The sequence below is a fragment of the Hemitrygon akajei genome, chromosome 6, assembly GCF_048418815.1.
Source record: "Hemitrygon akajei chromosome 6, sHemAka1.3, whole genome shotgun sequence".
NCBI lineage: Eukaryota > Metazoa > Chordata > Chondrichthyes > Myliobatiformes > Dasyatidae > Hemitrygon > Hemitrygon akajei.
This window is the reverse complement of record NC_133129.1, coordinates 86179326-86202091: the sequence shown is the minus strand read 5'-3', so window position 1 is coordinate 86202091 and position 22766 is coordinate 86179326. Positions and strand designations below refer to the sequence as shown.

At 43.0% G+C, this 22766-nt stretch overlaps 1 protein-coding gene across 3 annotated transcripts in view; it reads right to left on the bottom strand.

The window, feature by feature from the left end:
- Window positions 1–22766, bottom strand: part of LOC140729221 (arf-GAP domain and FG repeat-containing protein 1-like) — a 126270-nt gene that overhangs the window by 79669 nt on the left and 23835 nt on the right. For all 3 annotated transcript variants that reach the window (XM_073048738.1, XM_073048739.1, XM_073048741.1), the window contains exon 2: window positions 21792–21885. In XM_073048738.1, the coding sequence (XP_072904839.1) occupies window positions 21792–21885 (94 nt within the window). The remainder of the gene's footprint in view (window positions 1–21791; window positions 21886–22766) is intronic.

The window sequence follows — 22766 nt, the reverse complement described above, 5'->3', positions numbered from 1 at the left end:
AAGGGGTGTACAGTTAAATTTCATGACATACATTACTGATATTAAACTCGAGTCTGTCAGTCATACAGCACAGAAACAGGCCCTTCAGTCCAACCTGTCCGTGCCACTCAAGATGCATCTCTGAGCTAGTCCCACTTTCTGGTGTTTGACCCTTAATCTCTCTAAACCTTTACTATCCATGTACCTGTACAAATGTCTATTGAAAATTATAATTATACCCGTTGCTACACTCTCAAAGTCAGTAAAACCAAGAAGCTGAATATTGACTACAGGAGGAGAAACTGGAGGTCCACAAGCCAGATCTCATTGGGGAGCAGTGGGTTAGCAACTTTAAATTCCTTAGCTAACTGCTATGGTATCGTATGCAAAGACCAAAAGAACCTGATATGGCTGGCTTCTGGCAAGTTAAGTGCAAAACCCAGGTATCAGCATTCAGTTGTAAATAATGCAGCAGGAGGTGGGACATCGTGCTACCAGTTGTTAAGAAAAACAGATCAACGGGCCTCACTGTGCAAAGGAGTTGGAGGATGGGTAAGCCAGGCATTTAAAAAGCCAGAAATGGTGGCAAATATCCAGTACATCTGCTTACAGGCTTAAAAAGATGATAAGCCCATAAGACATAGGAGCAGAATTAGGCCACTCAGACCACTGAATCTACTCCTCCATTCCATCATGTCTAATTTATTATCCCATTCAACACCACTCTTCTGCGTTCTCCCAGTAACCTTTGACACCATTACTAACCAAGAACCTACAAACTTGCTTTGAAGATACTCAGTGACTGCCTCCTCAGCCATCCTTGGCATGAATTCAGCATATTCACCACCCTCTGGCTAAAGAAATTCCTCATTTGTTCCAAATGGATGTCCTTCTATTCTGAGGCTGTACTCCCTGGTCCTAGACTCCCCCACTTTACGACCCGCTTCACATCCACTCTTTCTGGTGCTTTCAACACTTGATAGGTTTCAATGAGGTCTCTCCCCACCCCCACCACCCCAGCTTTCTTCTAAATTCCAATGAGTACAGGGACAGAGCCATCAAAAACTCCTCATATATTAATCTTACTATCCAGTAATCATTCTTGTGAACCTTCCCTGAACCTCCTCCAATGCCAGGAATATCCTTTCCCAGATAAACTACTCATAATACTCCAAGTGAGGCCTTACCAGTGCCTTATAAAAACTCAGCAGCACATCCTTGCTTTCATATTCTAGTCCTCCCAAATGAATACTACCATTGCATTTGCCTTCCGTACCAGCCTTAAGAGAATCCTGCACAAGGGCTCCTAAGTCTCTTTGTACCTCTGATTTCTGAATTTTCTGAATTATATAAAATAGTTTACGCCTTTATTCACTCCAGCAAAGTGCATGACCATACACTTCCCAACACTGTACTCCATTTGCCACTTTTTGCCCATTCTCCCAATCTGTCCAAGTCCTTCTACAGCCTCCCTACTTCCTCAACACTACATGCCCCTCCAACTATCTCGGTATAATATGCAAACTTGGCCACAAAAAGTCATCAATTCTGTCATCCAAATCGTTGACATATAACATTAAAAGAAGCTGATCCAATACTGATCCCTGCTGAACATCATTTGTCACGGGCAGCCAACAGACTCCCCTTTATTCCCACTCCTGCCAATCATCACTGCTCTATCCATGCTAGTATCTTTCCTTTAATACCATGGGCTCTTACCTTACCAAGCAGCCTCATGTGTGCCACCTTGTCAAAGGATTTCTGAAAATCCAAATAAACAATATCCACTGACTCTCCTTTGTCTATCCTACCTGTTAATTCCTCAAAGAATTCTAGAGTTGTGAGGCAAGATTTCCCCTTCAAGAAACCATGCTGACTTTGGTCTATTTTATCATTTGCCTCCAAGTACCCCAAAACCTCATCCTTAATAATGGACACTAACATCTTCCCAACCACTGAGGTCAGGTTAACTGGCCTATAATTTCCTTTCTTCTGCCTCCCTCCCTTCTAATAGAATGGAGTCACATTTGTAATGTTTCAGTCCTCCAGAACCCAGTGATTCTTGAAAGATCATTACAAATGCCCCCACAATCTCAACAGCTACCCCTTTCAGAACCCCGAGGTGCAGTCCATCTAGTCCAGGTGACTTAACTACATTCGGACCTTTCAGCTTCCAAAAACACCCCCTGCTTAGCAATGAGACTCACTTCTGCCCCTAACACTTCCGAACTTCCAGCATACTGCTGAAGTCTTCCACAGTGAAGACTGATGCAAAATACTTATTAAGTTCATTCACCATTTCTTTGTCCCCCATTACTACTCCCCAGCATCGTTTTCCAGTGGTCCAATATCCACTCTCACTCTTGGCATCCAATTTATATTATTGGCTAGTTTACCTTCATATTTCAGCTTTTCTCTCTTTATGGTTTTTTAGTTGCCTTCTGTTGTTTATTTTTAAAGCTTCTGAATCCTCTAACTTCCAACTAATTTTGGCCCTATTGTATGCCCTCTCTCTTGCTTTTATGCTGTCTTTGACTTCCCTTATTACCCAACAGTTGCCCCATCCTCCCTTGAGAATACTGCTTCATTTTTGGGATGTATCTACCCTGCACCTTCCAATCAACTTTGGCCAGTTACTCTCCCATGCCTTTGTAATTCCCTTTACTCAGCTGTAATAATGACATATATGACATTATCTTCTCTGTATTAAACTGCAGCGTGAATTCAGTCATATGTTCACTGTCTCTTAAGGGTTCCTTCACCTTAAGCTGCCTAATGAAATCGGTTCAATACACAACATCCAATCCAGAATTACCTTTAGCCTCATGGGTTCAACCACAAGCTACTCTAAAAAGCCATCTCAAAGGCGTTCTACAAATTTCTTCTCGTGATCCAGCACTGACCTGAGTTTCCCAATCTACCTCCATATTGAAATCCCCGCATAACTATTGTAACATTGGCTTTTTACAAGTCTTTTCTATCTCCCATTGAAATTTATATACCACATCCTGGCTACTGTGCAGGGGCCTGAATACAACTCCCATCAGGGTCTTTTCAGCCTTGCAGTTTCTTAACACTACCCACAAGGATTCTACATCTTCCAATCCTATGTCATCTCTTTATAAGATCTGATTTCATTTTTTTTACCAATAGCGCCACCCCAACCCCTCTGCCCACCTGCCTGCCCTTTCAATACATGGTGTATCCTTAGTTAGATGTTAAGCTCCTAACTATGACCTTCTTTCAGCCACTGCTCAGCGATCAAGACAAGATGGTCTCAAGACAACCCTGTGTTATCAGCAGATCCTGCTTTGCAGGACAAGACCGCATGGGGACAATCAGAGAACACAGGGCTCAAAAGGGCAGGAGTTCGGGAAATTAGAGAGTCGAGGTTGAATTTATGGTCACGTACACAGGTACATAGCATCAGATACACTATATTCAGAAGAAAAGCAAATTAAGACCGTAAGATATAGGCCATTTGGCCCATTGAGTCTGCTCTGCGATTTCATCATGGCTGATCTACTTCCCTCTCAGCACCAATCACCTGCCTTCTCCCCATATCCCTTCAAGCCCCAACTAATCAAGAATCTATAAAACCTCTGCCTTAAATATACCCAATGACAAGGCTATCATAAGACACTGGTGGCAATGAATTCACATGTTCCCCACTCTCTGGCTAAAGAAATTCCTCTTCATCTCCATTCTAAAAGGATGTCACTCTACTCTAAGGCTGTGCCCTCTGATCCTAGATTCCCCCCCTCCATAGGAAACATCCTCTCCACATCCACTCTATCGAGACCCTTCAACATTTGCTGTGTTTCAGTGACGTCACCCATCAGAGCCATCAATACTCTACACAGCTGGAAGCCTGAGAAGTGTTTATTCATCATATACGCCAGAAAAGCACTAGATCTTTTTGTGGTGATTAGGTTTTCGTCAAATAGTTCAAGAATTAAATGGCGGGAAGTAGCTATTCTTGAACCAGATGGTGTGCCAAACAACATGGAAACAGGCCCTTCAGCCACTGGTTCCTGCTGATTGTCAAATATCCATCCACAATAATCCCACTTGTGTTTATTCACCTACAAAGATTATCACTCACCTACACACTAGGCAGATTACAGTGGCCTATTAACTACCAATGTGGTAAAAAGTAAATTACAAAGTTAACCCACACTACACGTTAAAGGCAGGTTAATGTAAAATTTCAGAAGAGTGGAAGGATTTGTTTCTCCCACCTGAGCAAGTCTGACCTAAGAGTTTCTAGTGATGTTTGGCAGTGTCAGTGACATGGTGCTGCAACCTCACCTCTCCAGTGATTCACATCCATTCCCATCCTGACATTGAGAAGACTGCATGTCCACCCTGTGATCACACAGTTCTCCCGTCAGGATGCTGCAGTTCCCTCCCACATCCCAATGAAGTACCAGCAGTTTAACTGGCTACTGAAAAGCTTCCCTTTGGAGGGCAAGTGGTACAGGGATCAAAAGAGAGTTAATGGACATAGGAGTTGCAGAGATGCATGTAACTGGGTGACAGCTTCGTCCCTCTGGCTGTGGGACTAATGAATACCATGGCACCAGCGAGGTCTTGACACTAGGATTGCTTACCTGTGCCTGCATTTTGAATTATATTGTATTAACTTGTTTATGGTAATATTTTGGTTTGTTTTGTGGGTGCACCATAGTCCACAGGAACACTGGTTTCATTTGGGTGCATACATGAACAGTCAGATGATAATAAACTTGAACGTAGAAATGGGACACAAGAGATCCTGCAGATGCTGGAAGTGTCGAAAACACACACAAAATGCTAGAGGAACTCAACATGCAAAGGAAATAAACAGGCAACATTTTGGGTCAAGATTCTTCATCAGGATTGGAAGGGTGTAGAAGCCAAAAGGGGAGGGAGAGAAGTAGAAGCTGGCAGGTGGCAAGGTGGGTGGGTGATGGACGTAGAGATGACGTGAGAAGCTGGGAGGTAAGAGGTGAGGGGCAAGGTGGGAGGGTGAGGGAGGTGGAAATGATATGAGAAGCTGGGAGGTAAGAGGTAAAAGAGGAGGAGGCTGAGGAAAAGGGACAAATGAAATTGCTTTAATGTGAGATGCCCTCCTGCATTATAAACATTATTATGTGCCATAGCGTATGTCATGGGTGATCATGGTCTTTGATTATCATTGTCCTTGGCAAAATTTTCGCATAGAAGTGATTTGCCATCGCCTTTGTCTCAGCCATGTCTTCACAAGACTGATGACCCCAGCCATTATCCAACACCCTTCAGAGATTTTCTACATGGCATCAGTGGTCACATAACCAGGGCTTAATGATATACACCAACTGCTCATACCACCATCAGCCACCTGCTCCAATGGCTTCACCCCTAATCAGAGTGGGAGACTAAGCAAGTGCTACACGTTGCCTGCAGGACAGCAAAGTGAAGGAGCACCTTACACCTCCTTTGGTAGAGACACATTTCCATCCCGCCACCCACTGTGTCATACTAGTGTAGTGGTTAGCACATCACTTCACAATACAGGCAACCGGAGTTCAATTCCCACTGCTACCTGTAAGGACTTTGTACGTTCTCCCTGTGACCACTGGGGTTTCCTCCAGGTGTTCCGGTTTCTTCCCACAGTCCAAAGACATACTGGTTGGTAGGCTAATTGGTCATTGTAAACCGTCCTGTGAGTATGCTCAGATTGAATCAGGAGATTGCTGGGCAGCACAGCTCAGAGTGCCAGAAGGACTTGTATCTCAATAAATCAATAAATAGGGAGGTAATTCCCTTAACCTATAGTCTATATTTGCCACTGGAAAGACATATGCAATGGATCAACCTCCATCCACCATCACCTATCCCACCCCTCCCCTCGTAACATCTGGGTGACACACATGAAAGAATGCTGCTTCGCAAAAGCTCAAGGGTTTGGAGAGGTCAGAAGCCAGCAGATGTGAAGAGGGAGAAGAGAAGGACGAGGACGACAAGACAATGAGGAGGAGGCGGAAAACTATAAGGATCATTCTCAACTAACCAACCAAATTGGAATCCCAAAGTAGTGTACATTTGGCCAGCACTTTCTCAACAGTGACAACTCCCACTTGCCTTGTTGAAGCGGACCTCATCTTGGAAAGGATGTGCTGACACCGGAGAGGGTTCAAAGGAGATTCATGAAAAGGAATCTGGGATTGAAAGGCTCCTCATATGAAGAGCATTTGATGGCTCTGAGCCTCGACTCACTGGAATTCAGAAGAATGCAGGGTGACTTTATTGAAAACTATCAGATGTTGAAAGGCCTTGATAGATGTGTGGAGAGGATGTTTCTTATGGGGGGGGGGGGGGGGGGAGTCTAACGCCAGAGGACACAGAATAGAGGACCATCCTTTTAGAACGGAGATGAGGAGGGATTTCTTTAGCCAGAGAGTGATGAATCTGTGGAATTTGTTGACACAGATGTCTGTGGAGGCCAAATTGTTCGGTACATTTAAGGCAGCGATTGACAGATTCTTGACTGGTCAGGGCGTGAAGGAATAGGGGAGAAGGCAGGAGATTGGGGCTGAGAAAAGAAATGGATCAGCCATGATGGAATGGCAGAGCAGACTCAATGGGCCAAATGGTCTAATTCGGCTCCTATATCTCATAGTCATACGTAATGTTTCCCTAACAAGTTCTATCCCTTGCCTTAATTGTTTCTATTGTTCAGAGTTAAATTTTTTCCAATTCTGCTCCTATATCTTACAATCTTATTACAGTTCTCCAGAGCCCTGTAAGACATTTTACAATCATTATGCCACCACTATTTGCTGATGTTAACACTTACATTGTTGACTGAATATTCACAGCACTGACTTTGCATGAGCACTGTCTCATAACCTGCCTAAACAAGTATGCAAGCTTAACATCCCTTAAATCAGAAGCTTCAACAAAACAAATATTTTTTCCCAGGATTTTCCTCTTATTTTAAAAATAGACTTTTCAGCTTGGCACTATTCTTTAGGTTAAATTGGAATCCAGAAACTCGTGGAGCCCATGGTGACCTCAAAAGGAATTCAGCTAGACAGGTTTGGCAATGTAAAATATTAAACAATACTGGCTGTGTGTTAGTGGACGGGAAAAACTCTGTGGTGGAGGTGCTTGTATCTGCCAGAGTTTACAAAGGTGAAATGGAACACACAGAAAATGCTGGATAAACTCAGCAGGTCAGGCAGCATCTATAGAAAAGATGTTTGTTGACATTGCAGGCCAAGACATTTCTTTTGGAGTGGGGAAAAAAGGGGGAAAGACAGTAAAATAAAAAGGTGGGAGGAGAGGAAGGAGGCTAGCTAGGTGATAGGTGAAACTAGGTGAGTGGGATAGGTCAAGGGCTGGAGAGGAAGGAATCTGATAGGAGAGGAGAGTGGACCATAAGAGAGATGGAAGGAGAAGGGAAGTAATGGCAAAGGAGAACAAGCAGGATAGACAAAGGAGAATCAGTGGACGTCGTGTACTTGGATTTTCAGAAGGTCTTTGACAAGGTGCCACACGAGGCTGCTTTAGTTAACCCAGTACCCATGTATTACAGGAAAGATACCAGCATGGATAGAGCATTGGCAGATTAGCAGGAGGCAAAGAATGGGAATAAAGGGAGCCTTTTCTGCATGGTTGCCAGTGACAAGTGGTGTTCCACAGGGGTCGAAGTTGGGACTGCTTCTTTTTTTTATGTTATATGTCAATGATGTGAATGATGGAATTGATGGCTTTGTCACCAAGTTTGCAGACAATATGCAGATGTGGAGAAGATGCTTCTTCTTGTACGGAATTCAGAACTATGGGTCACTTTGAAAAAAAAAGGTCAGCCATTTTAAGGCAGACATACACAGAACAGGAACTTCACTTAATGATGACTTTGCCAAACAGCATGCCAAATTTAAAAATATTTTCTCTCATAGAGTCATAAAATTTGGAACACTCTTCCCTTTAGAGAGGTGGGAGCTGAGGTCTTAAATACTTGTAAAGTAAAGATAAGCAAGAAGTTACCACAGCTAACCACACATTCTTGTCTCCCTGAAATATTATCTTACTAGGCCTAGTCCAGCTTTAGATTGTATATTATTAAACTGCTCACAGAAAGATGACTGCTCTTGTGAAGACTTGAAGTAGGATATTATGTAACGACCAGAAGGGCAGAGAGTGAGAGCAAAAGATTAGGGTGGGGTGAAAAAGACCAAAAGTTTGAGGAAATCAAACAATCTGGGTGAAATAGAGGCAGGCACAGGGGTGGTCAGATAGGAAACAAGTTGAGGAGCAGCAGTAGGAAAGGATTTGGTGACATTTTAGGTTGAAACCTCACACCAGGGTGTGGTGAACCTTTTTGAGAAAGTATACGCAAATTGACGATAACCTAAAAGATTCTCTTGCATGTCATGAACACACAGTATCATTGATAAGTAGCATTTATGGACTTCAAGAAAAATATATGTATTTATTGTTTTACTATTAATAAAAGTATAACAGAGCCAGATGGTATTCAGCATTTCAGATAAGACCATAAAACACAGAAGCAGAATTAGGCCATTTGGCCCATCAAGTCTGCTCCACCATTCAATTATGGTGAATCATTCTTCCCCCTCCTCAGCCCCACTCCCCGGTCTTCTCCCTGTAACTTTTGACGGCATTTCCAATCAAGAACCTATCAAGCTCTACCTTAAATACACCCAACAACCCGGCCTCCACAGCTGCCTGAAGTAATAAATTCCATAAATTCACCACCTTCTGACTAAAGAAATTTCTCCGCATCTGTTTTGAAGGGACATCGCTCTATCCTAAAGCTGTATCCTCCTGTCCAAGACTCACCCACCATCTGCTTAGGCCTTAAAACATTCGAAAGGTTTCAATGAGATCATCCTTCTAAGTTCCAGCAAGTACAGACCCAGAGCTATCAAATATTCTTCATATTACAACCCTTTCATTTCCAGAATTATCCTTGTGAACCACCTCTGGAGCCTCTCCAAAGCCAGCACAACTTAGGTGAAGAGCCCAAAACTGTTCACAATACTCAAGGTGAGGCCTCACCAGTGCCTTATAAAGCCTTTTGCATTTTAGACCTTCTGAAATGAATGCTAACATTGCATTTGCATTCTTTACTACTGACTCTACCTGCAAGTTAGGGTGTTCTGCAAAAGGTCTCCCAAGTCCCTTTGCATCTCAGATTTTTGGATTTTCTCCCCGTTTAGAAAATAGTCTACACATTTATTTCTACTACCAAAGTGCATGACCATGTATTTTCCAACATTGTATTTCATTTGCCATTTTCTTGCCCATTCTCTTAATCTATCCAAGTCCTTCTGCAGCCGACACAGGTACAAACACCGACTCCTGCGGAACACCACTAGTCACTGGCAGATAACCAGCTCAAAAATTAATATTTTGAAAGGACAATTGATAAGTAACATCATTCCTAAATAGTATTGTTATTGTAACCACTTACTACCCAAATATGATGTGCACACCAGATCAAAGTATCATCCAATGTCATATTCTTGCAATTATCTAGCTGGTGCTTAGTGTTTCCTGTGAAAACATCTAACTGCTCTTAGACAAAGAACAATGCAGCACAGGAACAGGCCCTTTGACCCGCAATGTTTTGCCGAACTAGCTATAAAGTCAATCAAAAAGAGCCCAAAAACAAATCCTTCCTACCTACACAATGTCCATATCCCTCCATCTTCCTCATATTCATGTGCCTATCTAAACATCTCTTAAAAGCCTCTGATGTATTTGCCTCTGCCACCACACCCAGCACTACATTCCAGGCATCCACCACTCTGAGTAAAAAACTTACCCCTCACACCTCCTTTGAACCTGCCCCCTCTCACCCTCAATGTGTCCCCCCCTGGTATTAGACATTTCTACCCTGGGAAAAAGATACTCATCATCTACTCTTGGTTTGTAAAAAGTCATTTACCCTTCTTTTGGCAGAAAAGATAATCATTATGCATCTTTTTAATTATGGTTGGGGTTTTTAAAAAAATCAAGGAGCAGCACTTCATTCCGAATGCAAAGAAAAGTATGTATGCCATAGGTTGGCCACCCCTGCAATCAACCCAAAATGTCAGCAATTTGCTTCCTCCTGCAGATGCTGCTCAGCCCACTGAGGTCCTCCAGCAGACTGGTTTCCTGCTCCAGATTCCAGAATCTGCAGATACGATGGATCCAACTGTCAGCTTGATTCACTTGGTGCCTTTCTCAGTTCTGAGTTAGAATAGTCATGGGTTCAAGCTGTAGGCCAGCAACACAAGCCAACTCCCCTGATGCAGCAGAAATGAATTTTCAGAGATCCTTCAGCTGAGATGAATCAAAGCCTGACCTGCCCTCCAAAGCTCTGCATAGGCAATGCCTTCCACTGGGATTAGGATTTATTGTGCACGGACAGACTGGAGAAGCTGGGGCTCTCATTACAGCCAAGTGATGTGAAGATATTTGATAGTGCTGTTTATAATATCATGAAGTAAAAGAAAGGAAACAGTTTCCACTAGCTGAATATTTAATAATCAGAGTGGAAAAAAATTAATGTGATTGTGAAAACAGCTGAGGGAAATATGTGGCCAGCACAGTGTTGCTGCTGACAGAACTGCCGCCTCGTGGCCTCAGAGACCCGGATGCATTGTTGACCTGGTGGAGATTGCATATTTCCCTTCCACTTGGTTTTCTCCCGCACCCCAAAGATGTGTGGGTTGGTAAGTTCATCAGTCACTGCAAATTGCTACCAGGGTGTTAGGGAATGATAGGATCTGGAGCAAATTGGTGGAAAAGTGGGGAGAATGAAATGGGATTAGATTAGGATTATTACAATAGGTGCTGGAAGATCAGCAGACTCAGTGGGCCAAATAACCAACTCCATTCTGCTCAAACAACACACACAAAATGCTGGTGGAACACAGCAGGCCAAGCAGCACCTATAGGAAGAAGCACTGTCGACGTTTCGGGCTGAGATCCTTCATCAGAACTAACTGAAAGAAAAGATAGTAAGAGATTTGAAAGTAGGAGGGGGAAGGGGAAATGTAAAATGATAGGAGAAGACAGGAGGGGGTGGGGTCAAGAGCTGGAAAGGTGATTGGCAAAAGGCATACAGAGCTGGAGAAGAGATCATGGGACAGTAGGCCTAGGAAGAAAGAAAGGGGGAGGTGAGCACCATAGGGAGATGGAGAACAGGCAAAGAGTGATGGGCAGAGAGAGGGGAAAAAAAAGGGAGGAGAAACTAAATAAATTAGGGATGGGGTAAGAAGGGGAGGAGGGGCATTAATGGAAGTTAGAGAAATCAATCTTCATATCATCAAGTTGGAGGCTACCCAGACGGAATATAAGGTGTTGTTCCTCTAACCTGAGTGTGGCTTCATCTTGACAGTAAGGGAGGCCATGGATAGACATATCAGAATGGGAATGGGACGTGGAATTAAAATGTGTAGCCAATGGGAGATCCTGCTTTTTCTGGCGGATAGAGCGTAGGTGTTCAGCGAAACGGTCTCCCAGTCTGCATCGGGTCTCACCAATATATAAAAGGCCGCACCGGGAGCACCGGACGCACTATACCACACCAGCCGACTCGCAGGTGAAGTCAACAACTCAACAACTAGTTGGGATTTATAGTGTAATACCAATATGACCTCAGTCAGCTCCATCTTGGGCACCAGCCTCCCCAGCTTCCAGGATACCTTCAAGGAGCGATGCCTCAAGAAGGCAACATCCATTGTTGAGGACTCCCATCACCCAGGACATGTCCCCCTCTCATTACTAGCATCAGGGAGAAGGTACAGGAGCCTGAAGGCACACACTCAATGATTCAGTAACAGCTTCTTTCCCTCTGCCATCAGATTTCTGAATGAACATATATACATTCACATGTATATTTATATACAAACACACAAATATACATAGTTACTGTAATTTACAGTTTATTACGTATTACATTATACTGCTGTCGCATAACAACAAATATCACGACATATGCCAGTGATATTAAACCTGTTCTGATTCTGAATCCTATTGGGTGCTTCATGCAGATTCAAAAGGTTTTCCAAGGGAAATTGAATGAGGAGGAGGTTGGGAGAATGAGCTGAAGGCCTCCATCTATGCAGTCCTAATACACACTTCTCAGCCAGACTCACTTCATTGGAACTGCCAATGTTGGCTCAATAAGCACTCGCATCAGCCAAACCAAACTAACTGAGCAAGCGCTGGGCTATTCTCCAGCTTCACAGCAGGAACTGAAAAGCCACTCATTCACTCAACAAAGTATAGGGGGAAGTGTAACAACAGAATTTATCAGGAACAGGGAGGGATTAGTTGTCGGATTTAAGTCCATTAAAGAACAAAGACAGACAGCTGGTTATTCGAGGGAGGGGTAAGTGTATTGTGACCAGTTACATGGAAAGTTATCAGCTGGCTTAACAGCTGACCCCCATGTGCAATAAGAATGCAAGAGGAACACAAGAGTTGGGCAATGGTGGCATGCATAAGGGACTTGGCAAGCTGTAGATCAAGAGGTGGATCAGGATCTTAGTCAAGTCAGGATTGCTTGCAAATTCCTGCAAAGTGGAAAAAAAGTAGAATAGAAGTGATAGTCAAAAGAGTAAACAGCATACAATTTAGTGAAGGCTAATATGTAGTGGTGGTGTGGAAATATGTCTCTACCAAAAGAGGTGTAAGGATTCCTTCCCTGCAGGTCACCCTTGGGCAAGGTGTAGCACCTGCTTAGCCCTCAAATCAGGATCACGTGAAGCCACAGGAGCAGGTGATGGATGGTCGTAAGAGCAGCTGGTGCATATCACAAGTCCTGGTTATGGGACCACTGACACCAGACAAACAATCTCTGAAGACTATTGATAATGGCTGGTGTCTTGTAAAGACACTGCCCAGAAGAAGGCAATAGAAAACCGCTTCTGTAGAAGAATCTGCCAAGAACAATCATGGTCATGAAACCACAATTTCCCACGTTAAATGGCATGGCACATAATGATACTGAGTCTGTAGTGCAAGATCCACTACTGGCACCAAGAGCATCCAACATTCACCAAAATTATTACTGCAGTTATGCCCAGATGGGATTCAAATTTCAGTCATGGTCCCACAGGTGGAAGCTTTGCACCATCAACTCTCCATTGGTAATGCTGCCTCAAAGAAGGCAACCTCCAGAGATTCTCACCACCCAGACCATGCTCTTTTCTCACGGCTGCCATCAGATAGAATGTGCAAGAGCCTTAAGACTCATACCACCAGGTTCAGGAACAGCTTCTACCCCTCAACCATCAGGCTTTTGAAGATAACTACACTCATGTGCCTATCCATTGAGATGTTCCCACAACAAGTGATCTCACTTTAAGGACTCTATCTCATTATGATCCCATTATTTATTGCTTTTTATTTAAGTTTGCACTGTTGTCTTCTGCACTCAAGTTGATCTTTCATTGATCCTTATTTAGTTACTAGTCTATAGATTTGCTGAGTATGCCCACAGGAAAATGAATCTCAGGGTTGTATATAGTGACATATGTATTTTTATAATAAAATTTACTTTGAACTGTAATAATCAATCTGATTCTCTATTGTCTGCATACATGCAACCAATATTGTTCCTGCCCCTTTAAGCTCAAATATGTTACTCCCGTGTGTGTTCACTATCCATCTGTTATATCCATAACACATTGTTGGACTCCCTCTTACCTTTCCTGTAGCCTCCCAAAGACAGCAAAACATCCTCTCTCTAATTTTCTACTTGTCATTTTTAAACTTTCCTGCTTTCTGCTCAACAACCCCACTCTCACCCCACCAGCCAGTCTCCTTTCAGCCTTCTCTCTCAGTGTGGTTGACTTCAGATACAAGCCAACCAGTTCCGAGCTGGAGATGGGCATTTAAGTACTGGACCCACAGGACCAACAGCACCATCCCCAAAACAAACAAAAAGGGAGGCAAAGGAAAACAGAGGCATTAAATCAGTAACTCCTACCTCCAGACCTGCCAGAGGATGGCCACAGCTTCAGAAATGGTTGAAGTCAGGCGAAGTGAATGAGCATGTGTCACCAGAAGCCACTTGACAGAGGGTTCCTGATACTGTATTAAAATTACAATCCCAAACACAACAATGTGAAACCATACCCTGGGTGTACACTTACAGAATCCGATACCAAAGCCACAGAGTCAGTTAATGACACAAATAATTCAAATGAGGCTGCTCCAACCAGAAGAGGATACTCTCACTCGAGAGATGGCTATCATATTCATTAAAGAGTGTTCAAACCTTACTCTGCCCTTCAGAACAAAGTTCAAGAGGACTGTCCCACTGCAATACTCAGGAAGAACTAGCAACGCTACAGTCGCCATTTAGGTTTACAATGTTTAACTCTGAGGCCCTGTCAGCTTGGTGTGGATGCTATGGAACACCACTGAAGGAAGTGGTGTTTTCCATGGGGTCCTGGTCATCACAGACAGACAGACACACACACACACACACACACACTCACTCTCTCACTCCTTCTACTGGGCCCCTTCTCCCTACTGATCCCATTTGCCTCTCCCTTATTTGGTTCTATGATTCACCTCCCCCATGGCCTTTAGTCTTTGGTCACCTCCCAGCCTCTGCCTCTATTTCCACTCTACCCTTCTCCACCTGCTATCATTTGGATTCACCTTTCGTGTGCCAGTTACTGTTCCATCTTTATACCGGCAATCTCCCCTCTACCTCGCAGCCCAAATAAAGGGTCTTGACCTGAAACATCAACCATCCAGTTCTCTCCACGGATGTTGCCTGACCTGCTGAGTTCCTCCAGCAATTTATGGTCATTAAAGTTCAAAAGTTCAAAGGAGATTTTTATCAGAGTATATACATGTCACCATATACAACACTGCTTCGTATCTGCAAGCTCTGTGACGATCTGCTCCACTGTGTGCTGAACTGAAGCTAAGATTGTGGGCTTTGTGTCTATAGACTCATTTTCATTCTGAATGCTTTTGCTTGCTTTTATGGTTTGCGTGATTTGTGATTTTTTCCCATCTACACATTGTGTGTTGGTCTTTTTTCTAAAATTGGGTTCTTTCGGGTTTCTTGTTTTGTGGCTACTTAAGGAGATGAACCTCAAGGTCATATAATTTATACATACTTTGAGAGTAAATGTACTTAGAACTCCTTGCTGAAAGCTAGGCCTCGCATTTACAGATGCAAGAAAAAGTCTGTGAGCCCTTCACAATTACCTGGTTTTCTTCATTAATTTCTCATAAAATATATCACCATACACAACCCTGAGATTCTATTTCCAGCAGGCATACCCAGCAAATCTATAGAATGGTAACTATAACAGGATCAATGAAAGATCAACCAGAGTGAAGAAGACAACAAACTGTGTAAAGGTGAGGGCGATTGCTTGTGCTATTGCTATTATGTGGGAGAGGAGAGGGGAGGGCTTTTGGGATTCTAACGTTTTCTGTCATTCATTTTTTTATATTTTGTGGATGCCTGTGAAGAGTAAGAATTTCAGTAAAGAATTAAATATATACAATTTCTTATACTAAATTGAACCATTGAAATAAATAACAATAAACAACGAGAACATGAGATAATCAGATAAAGAGTCCTTAAAGTGAGATCATTGGCTGCAGAAAACATCTCAATGATGGGGCAAGTGAGCTTAGTTATCCCCTTTGGTTCAAGAGCCTGATGGTTGAGGGGTAATAACTGTTCTTGAACCTGACAGTGTGTTCAGAGGCTCTTGTACATTCTACTTGATGGCAGCAGTGAGAAGAGAGCATGTCCTGGGTGGTGGGGATCTCTGATGATGGATGCTGCTTTCCTAAAACAGCATTTCATGTAGATGCTTTCAATAGTTGGGTGGGCTTTATCCTGATGCACTAGGCTGAACCCACTACCTTTGGCAGAATTTTCCATTCAAAAGCATTGGTGTTTCCACACCAGGCTGTGATGCAGCCAGCAATACATTCTCCATGACACAACTATAGAGGTTTATCAGAGTTTTAGATGTTGTGCAAAACTCCACAGACTCCTGAGGAAGTAGAGGCACTGCCATGTTTTCTTCGTAACTGCATTACGTGCTGAGTCCAGAATGATATACCGTAGATTCCGGATTATAAGCCGCTACTTTTTCCCCACATTTTGAACAGCTTTGAACTCTGCGGCCTTTAATCCAGAGCGGCTAATACATGGTTTTTTTTCATGCCGCCTCGTAAACATTTTGCCTCGTAACAGTAGACCAATAAAATTGATGAGTAGTTCACAGAGGTCCAATGAAATTGTACGATAAATCAAGCGCACTTTCACAATTAAATTATTGTAAATCAGTCATTTGTACTCACCCTCATCAACATGGAAAACACTCGAAGAAAAGCATTGTGCTGCCTTTATGGCAGTTACTTAGTTTATAATATTTTCGCTTAGTAATTCATTTGTTAGTTAAAGTTAGAAGTGTTTTAACTATATTTGTTTTCTGTACTACATCCCGGGATGCTATGACGTCACACCCGGTTTCGCCGCGTCTTGTGGGATACCGGTTTGCGATAAACGGGAAGGTGGGGGCATTACGCGAGCACATCAGACCCGAGCACATTAGACCCGATTAGACCCGATCGCGTTACGCGAGCTCATCAGACCCGAGCACATTAGACCCGATTAGACCCGATCGCGTTACGCGAGCTCATCAGACCCGAGCACATCAGACCCGAGCACATTAGACCCGATTAGACCCGATCGCGTTACGCGAGCTCATCAGACCCGAGCACATCAGACCCGAGCACATTAGACCCGATCGCGTTACGCGAGCTCATCAGACCCGAGCACATTAGACCCGATTAGACCCGATCGCGTTACGCGAGCTCATCAGACCCGAGCACATTAGACCCGATTAGTCCCGATCGCGTTACGCGAGCTCATCAGACCCGAGCACATTAGACCCGATTAGACCCGATCGCGTTACGCGAGCTCATCAGACCCGAGCACATCAGACCCGAGCACATTAGACCCGATCGCGTTACGCGAGCTCATCAGACCCAAGCACATCAGACCCGAGCGAAAACGCTGCTTTTAAGTTAAAGGCGATCAATAACTTTTCCTGGTAGGCTGCAGTATATATATTTTTACCAGTCGCTAGGAGATATTGGAATGTTGTTCGTGCTGTTCAGTAAAAAAGTATATGCAACGTAATTTGTGTTACCGATACGTATGTATATTTAAAAGTAGCCGTATTACAGGCACGGTTCGAAAAAAAGCATTTGCAATATATATTTGTTTGTTACCATATGGATTTAATTAAAAGTTAAAAAATCCTCACGTGTAATATCTTTCTGTGTAAATATCTCATATTACAACGTGGGACACCTGCGGCCGAAAATCCGGTGCGGCCTAAAATCCAGTGCGGCCTGTACAAGTAAAAAATTGATTTTATTTCTAAAATTAGAGCCAGCGGCTTTTAATCAGGTGCGCTCTGTAGTCCAGAATCTACGGTATATAATAATGGTGATGTTTCTAAACCACCAACTTCAGTGTAATCAATAAATTTGGTTCAGCCTTTGTGCCCAAGACCAGAGAATTTTGCAGCTTATTCAGACATTTGGTTGGGGGGGGGGGGGGGGGGGGTGGAATACAAGACTGGTATCACTTCAACAAGACAAGGAGATTCGGCTATCAGAAAATAAGAATTGCCTGTTTGAGGTGGACTCTTGCAATGAGCAGATGCCAACTGTCCTGAAATGATTTTGGCTTAGTCTCATTTGCTATCCATCGACCATAGTTCTGTGATATACAGGTAGGGTCTTCTTGCAAATAAGATTAACAGCTTGCAAAATATACCTTTATGAAATAATATTTTCAAGAAATTTAAACCATTATATTGTAAAAAGAACAAATAAATTGGATATAAATATGTCAAATACTTAATTATGACCACAGACCCTAAAGTGGTGGGACATTTAAGACCATAAGATATAGAAGCAAAATTTGCCCATTTGGCCCATTGAGTCTGCTCCGCTATTTCATCATGGCTAATCCATTTTCTCTCTCAGCCCCAATGTCCTACCTTCTCCCCATAACCCTTCATACCCTAAATCAGGAATCTTGCAATCTTGTCCTCCATAGCCACCTATGGCAATGAATTCCACAGATTCATCACTCCCTGGCTAAAGAAGTTCCTCCTCATTTTCGTTCTAAAAGGACCTCCCTCTATTCTGAAGCTGTGTCTTCTGGTCTTAAGACTCCCCCACCATACCAAACAGCCTCTCCACATCCACTTTATTGAAGCCTTTCAACATCCGATAGGTTTCAAAGGGGTCATCCATCATTCTCCTGAATTCCAGAGAGTACAGGCCCAGAGGCATCAAACGCTCCTCATATGATGAGCCTCTTAATGTAGGAATCATTTTTGCAAACCTCCTTTGAACCCTCTCCAATGTCAGCACATCCTTTCTTAGATAAGGGCCCAAAAATGCTCACAATTCTCCAAGTGAGGCCTCACCTGTGTTTTATAAAGCCTCAGCATTACATTCTTGCTTTTATATTCCAGTCCAATATTTTTTATATTCTGTACAGGAACTTAGGAAATGCAGAAAATTTAGATCTACAATTCCTTTTAGGGAGCTCTGTGAACTCTAAGGATTAAAATGTCTTTCTAAAGAAAAAAAAGATTAAGGCAATCTAAAGCCTAACCATTTATTCCCAATGGAACAACATTTATTCAAAGGTTCGGTTTATTATCAAAGTATGCATGCATTATGCAACTCTGAGATTAGCCTTCTCCAGATAGCCACAAAACAAAGAAAACCATGGAGTCGTTGAAAAAGACATCACCTCCACCCACACTAAAAAAAACAAAAACTCGCAAACCCTTTCCTCGCAAAAAAAACTACAACAAAATAGCAACTAGAACATCAAACTCCAACCCCTTCTCTCACACAAAAAACTAAAAATATTACCCACACGGAGAAACAGCAACAAGAAAGGAAACACAGAAAACTGAAGGAGACCAGTGTGAACTCCAGTTAGTTTGAACAACACTAACAATCACATAAATCTCAGAATTTTGATAACATCTTCAGAGCATCCAGGAGAGCCTTCCGAAGAGAGGCGGAGGAACACTTATTCCTAATGGATCAACACTGTACCACAGCAGGTCGTGCTCCAGAATCAATCACAATTTCCAACACTGAATGGAGTTTGCCTCTTTGGGATGTGGGAGGAAGGTGGTTACAGGGAGAACACGCAAACTCTGTGCTCTCCTGACGTGCAAAGGTATGATTACATGTGATGTAATGGGCCAAATAGTCTCCTCTTGCATCTCTATAAGGGATAGACCGGACTCACAGGCAGAGTGTAGGAAAATACCACGATTAAAACCGTGAAGGCATCCTCACAGGGATTAGAATTACTTATCCTCATTGAAGGTGATCTGATTGAAGGTTAAATTAGTTGGAAAGAAACTACAGCTTCGGGGCATGGTATTAGAATGGATTAGCACAGGATTAGTGTAAATGGTTGCTTTATGGTCAGTGCGGATTTGATGAGCTACTTTTTGTGCTGCACGATTTTAGCACTGGGACATCAATCCATTCAGGAGGATGTCAGGAAGCAAATTTTCCACTCCAACATCATCTTGTTTTTTCTCCCTGCACATTGGGTGTTTGACTGCCTTTTTTAAAATGTTTTTTGGGTTTCTTTGTTTTGTGGCTGCCTGTTAGGAGATGGATCTCAAAGTTGAATAACGTATACATATTTTGATAATAAATGTACTTTGAACTTCTCACTGGCCAAAACCAAATTTGGGTTGCAGTGAATATTGAAAAACCTGAAATGTAGGACTGAAAGCAATACAGCAGAGCCTGTACTCACTGGAGTTCAGGAGAATGGGGGGATGGGGGGAGAAAAGTATTTAATTGAAACCTATCAGATATCGAAAGGCCTAGATGGAGTGGACGTGGACAGAATGTTTCCTATAGTGAGCGAGTCTAGGACCAGAGGGCACAGCCATAGAAGGACATCTCTTTAGAACAGAGATGAGGGGAAACTTCTTTAGCCAGAGAGTGATGAATCTGTGGAATTCACTGACAGACAGTTGAGGAGGCCAAATCATTGGGTATATTTTGTAATTAGTCAGGGTGTCAAAGGTTATAGGGAGAAGGCAGGAGAATGGGGTTGAGAGGGATAATAAATCAGCCATGATGAATGGTGGAGCAGTTTCAGTGGGCCAAATATCCTGGATCTGCTCCCATGTCTTATGGTCAAAAAGACACATCACACCTCCAAGATCATGACGAAAGTACTAATCTTACATTTATTCCATTTTAATCTCTCCACATTACAAATCAAAGTACTGAGTACAAGAGATAGGATGTTATGTTGAAGTTATACAAGACACTGGTGAGGTCTATTTTGGGGTATTGTGTGCAGTTTTGGTCACCTACCTACAGGAAGGATGTAAATAAGCTGACAAGGTACAGAGAAAATTTACAAGGATGATGCAAGGTCTGGAGGACCTGAAGTATAAGTTAAGATTGAATAGGTTAGGACTATATTCCCTGGAATGTAGATTGATAGAGGCAGAGTATCGATAGGGTAAATGCAAGCATTTTTTTCCCCCACTGAGGTTAGGTGGGTCTGCAACTAGAAGTCATGAGTTAAGGGTGAAAGATGAAAAATGTAAGGGGAACGTGAGAGGAAACTTCTTCACTCAGAGGGTGGTGAAAGTGTGCAACGAGCTGCCAGAGCAAGTGGTGCAAGTGTGCTCAAGTTCAATGTTTAAGCGGTCCAGATAGGTATGTAGATGGTAGGGGTATGGAGGTCTATTGTCCTGGTGCAGGTCGATGGAAGTAGGCAGCTTAAATGGTTTTGGCATGGATCAGATGGGCCGAAGGGATTGTTTCTGTGCTGTACTTATCAATGACTTTATAATTAACCGATTTTACCAATCATGTACACAACAGGGGCATTTTATTGTGGCTAATCAACCTACCAACATGCACACCTTTGGTACAGGGGAGGAAACGCATGTATCCACAGGGAGAACGCACATACTCCATTGGTTATCACTGGTCAGTGAATCAACCCTGTAGGAGCCATGTATCTGTTCTCTATTTCCTTTGCATTCTGCGTTACACATTTATGTGGTAACTAGTCACATTAGTGGGTGCAAGCTAAAACCAAAGGGAATAAGTCATGCATTCTTGCTTACTTATTTCATGGCAGTTTGTGGCTTGGGACCACTTTGATGACCACTTAATATCGCCAATTGCTAATAAAGGATCAAATTAAGGAATTTGACTCTTTGGAGCAATCATTTCATTGCAGCTGAGGGTGCGTCCTTCAAGTGTATCAATCCCGTGGCGGTTGCAGGCTAGTTCTGTTTTGATTTTGGATTAGCTTTTGCCACTACAAATCCATAAGCTGGAACTATACTGGCAATAGTCTAACAAGCAAGGCAAGTAGAGACAGAGAATGAGTTCCCGCTTTCCCTGTGTTCCTCACTCACTATGCCATTTCATACATCAAGGCAAACTCTGGGAGCAGACTGGGTCAATGTTGCAGAGGGAGAAAGATCAGCTCATTAGCAAACTGCGAATTCCAAAATCAAGGTCCTGCCCTTGATTAATGTTTGGTGAGAGTCGAAACAGTGGAAACTCCTGCCTTCATGGTCCAGGAGGACTGATTATTCCTTGATACTGTGCAATGGTTCACCCAGTCTGGGGAGATTTACATTCTTCTGTTTTTAATGATCACAAACCTATGACGCCCCTCCCCCAGCCGTGTTAAATGATCGCAGAGGTCTCCCACCACGTTCTGTGCTCACCTCATTGCCATGCAACTGAAGGAATTCAATTTCCTGTTCAGTAAAGGTTGTCATGGAGATGGACTTCACTCGGTGAGGGGGATTGAGGCCTCTCCTACAAACACAAAAAAAAGACCTTTCAAGAAATGTATTACATAATCAGCTCATGGGAGAAAAGGTCACCAAAGCTGTTTCCAAGAGTTTTGAAAATCACCTTACACTGCATTTAGTAATACACACAGACCCTCACAACTGTCCAATCTTTGCTCTTTTCCCACTCTCAGCTTGTGCTCTAGAAAACATCCTGTTTAAATTCTTGTTCTGTCTCCCAACACTGCTGATGGTGTGTTAGTCTATATATCTGCAATAAGAATCACTATCAAAATCTCTCTCTGAGCCTGAATACGGCATCGGCACCTCCAAAAGCATGCTGGCGTCATACTTTATCTGATTATTTTACACTGCATGTGGGATCTTACTGTGCCCAACTGAGGTAACACTTCAGAGATTAAATAGGGTATGAGGGGTATAGATTGGGTAAATGCAAGCAGGGTTTTTCCACTGAGGCTGGGTGGGACACAACCAGAGGTCATGGGTAAGGGTGAAAGTTGAAAAGTTTAAGGGGAACAGGAGGGGAAACTTCTTCACTCAGATGGTGGTGAGAGTGTGGAACGAGCTGCCAGCGCAAGTGGTGCATGTGAGCTCGATTTCAATGTTTAAGAGAAATGTGGATAGGTACATGTATGGTAGGGGTATGGAAATCTATGGTCCCGGGGCACATGAATGGGATGAGGCAGTTTAAATGGTTTGGCACGGACTGGATGGACCAAAAGGCCTGTTTCTGTGCCGTACTTTTCTATGATTCTATTAAAGCAGCATTTTGGAAGTATTTCCACAGTTGCAAGATATTTTAGCATATGTAAGACTATATGTACTTGCAAGCATGTTCTTCTTTTCCCTTTTTGTAGAGAGAGGAAGTGTTTTAAATAAGCCCAG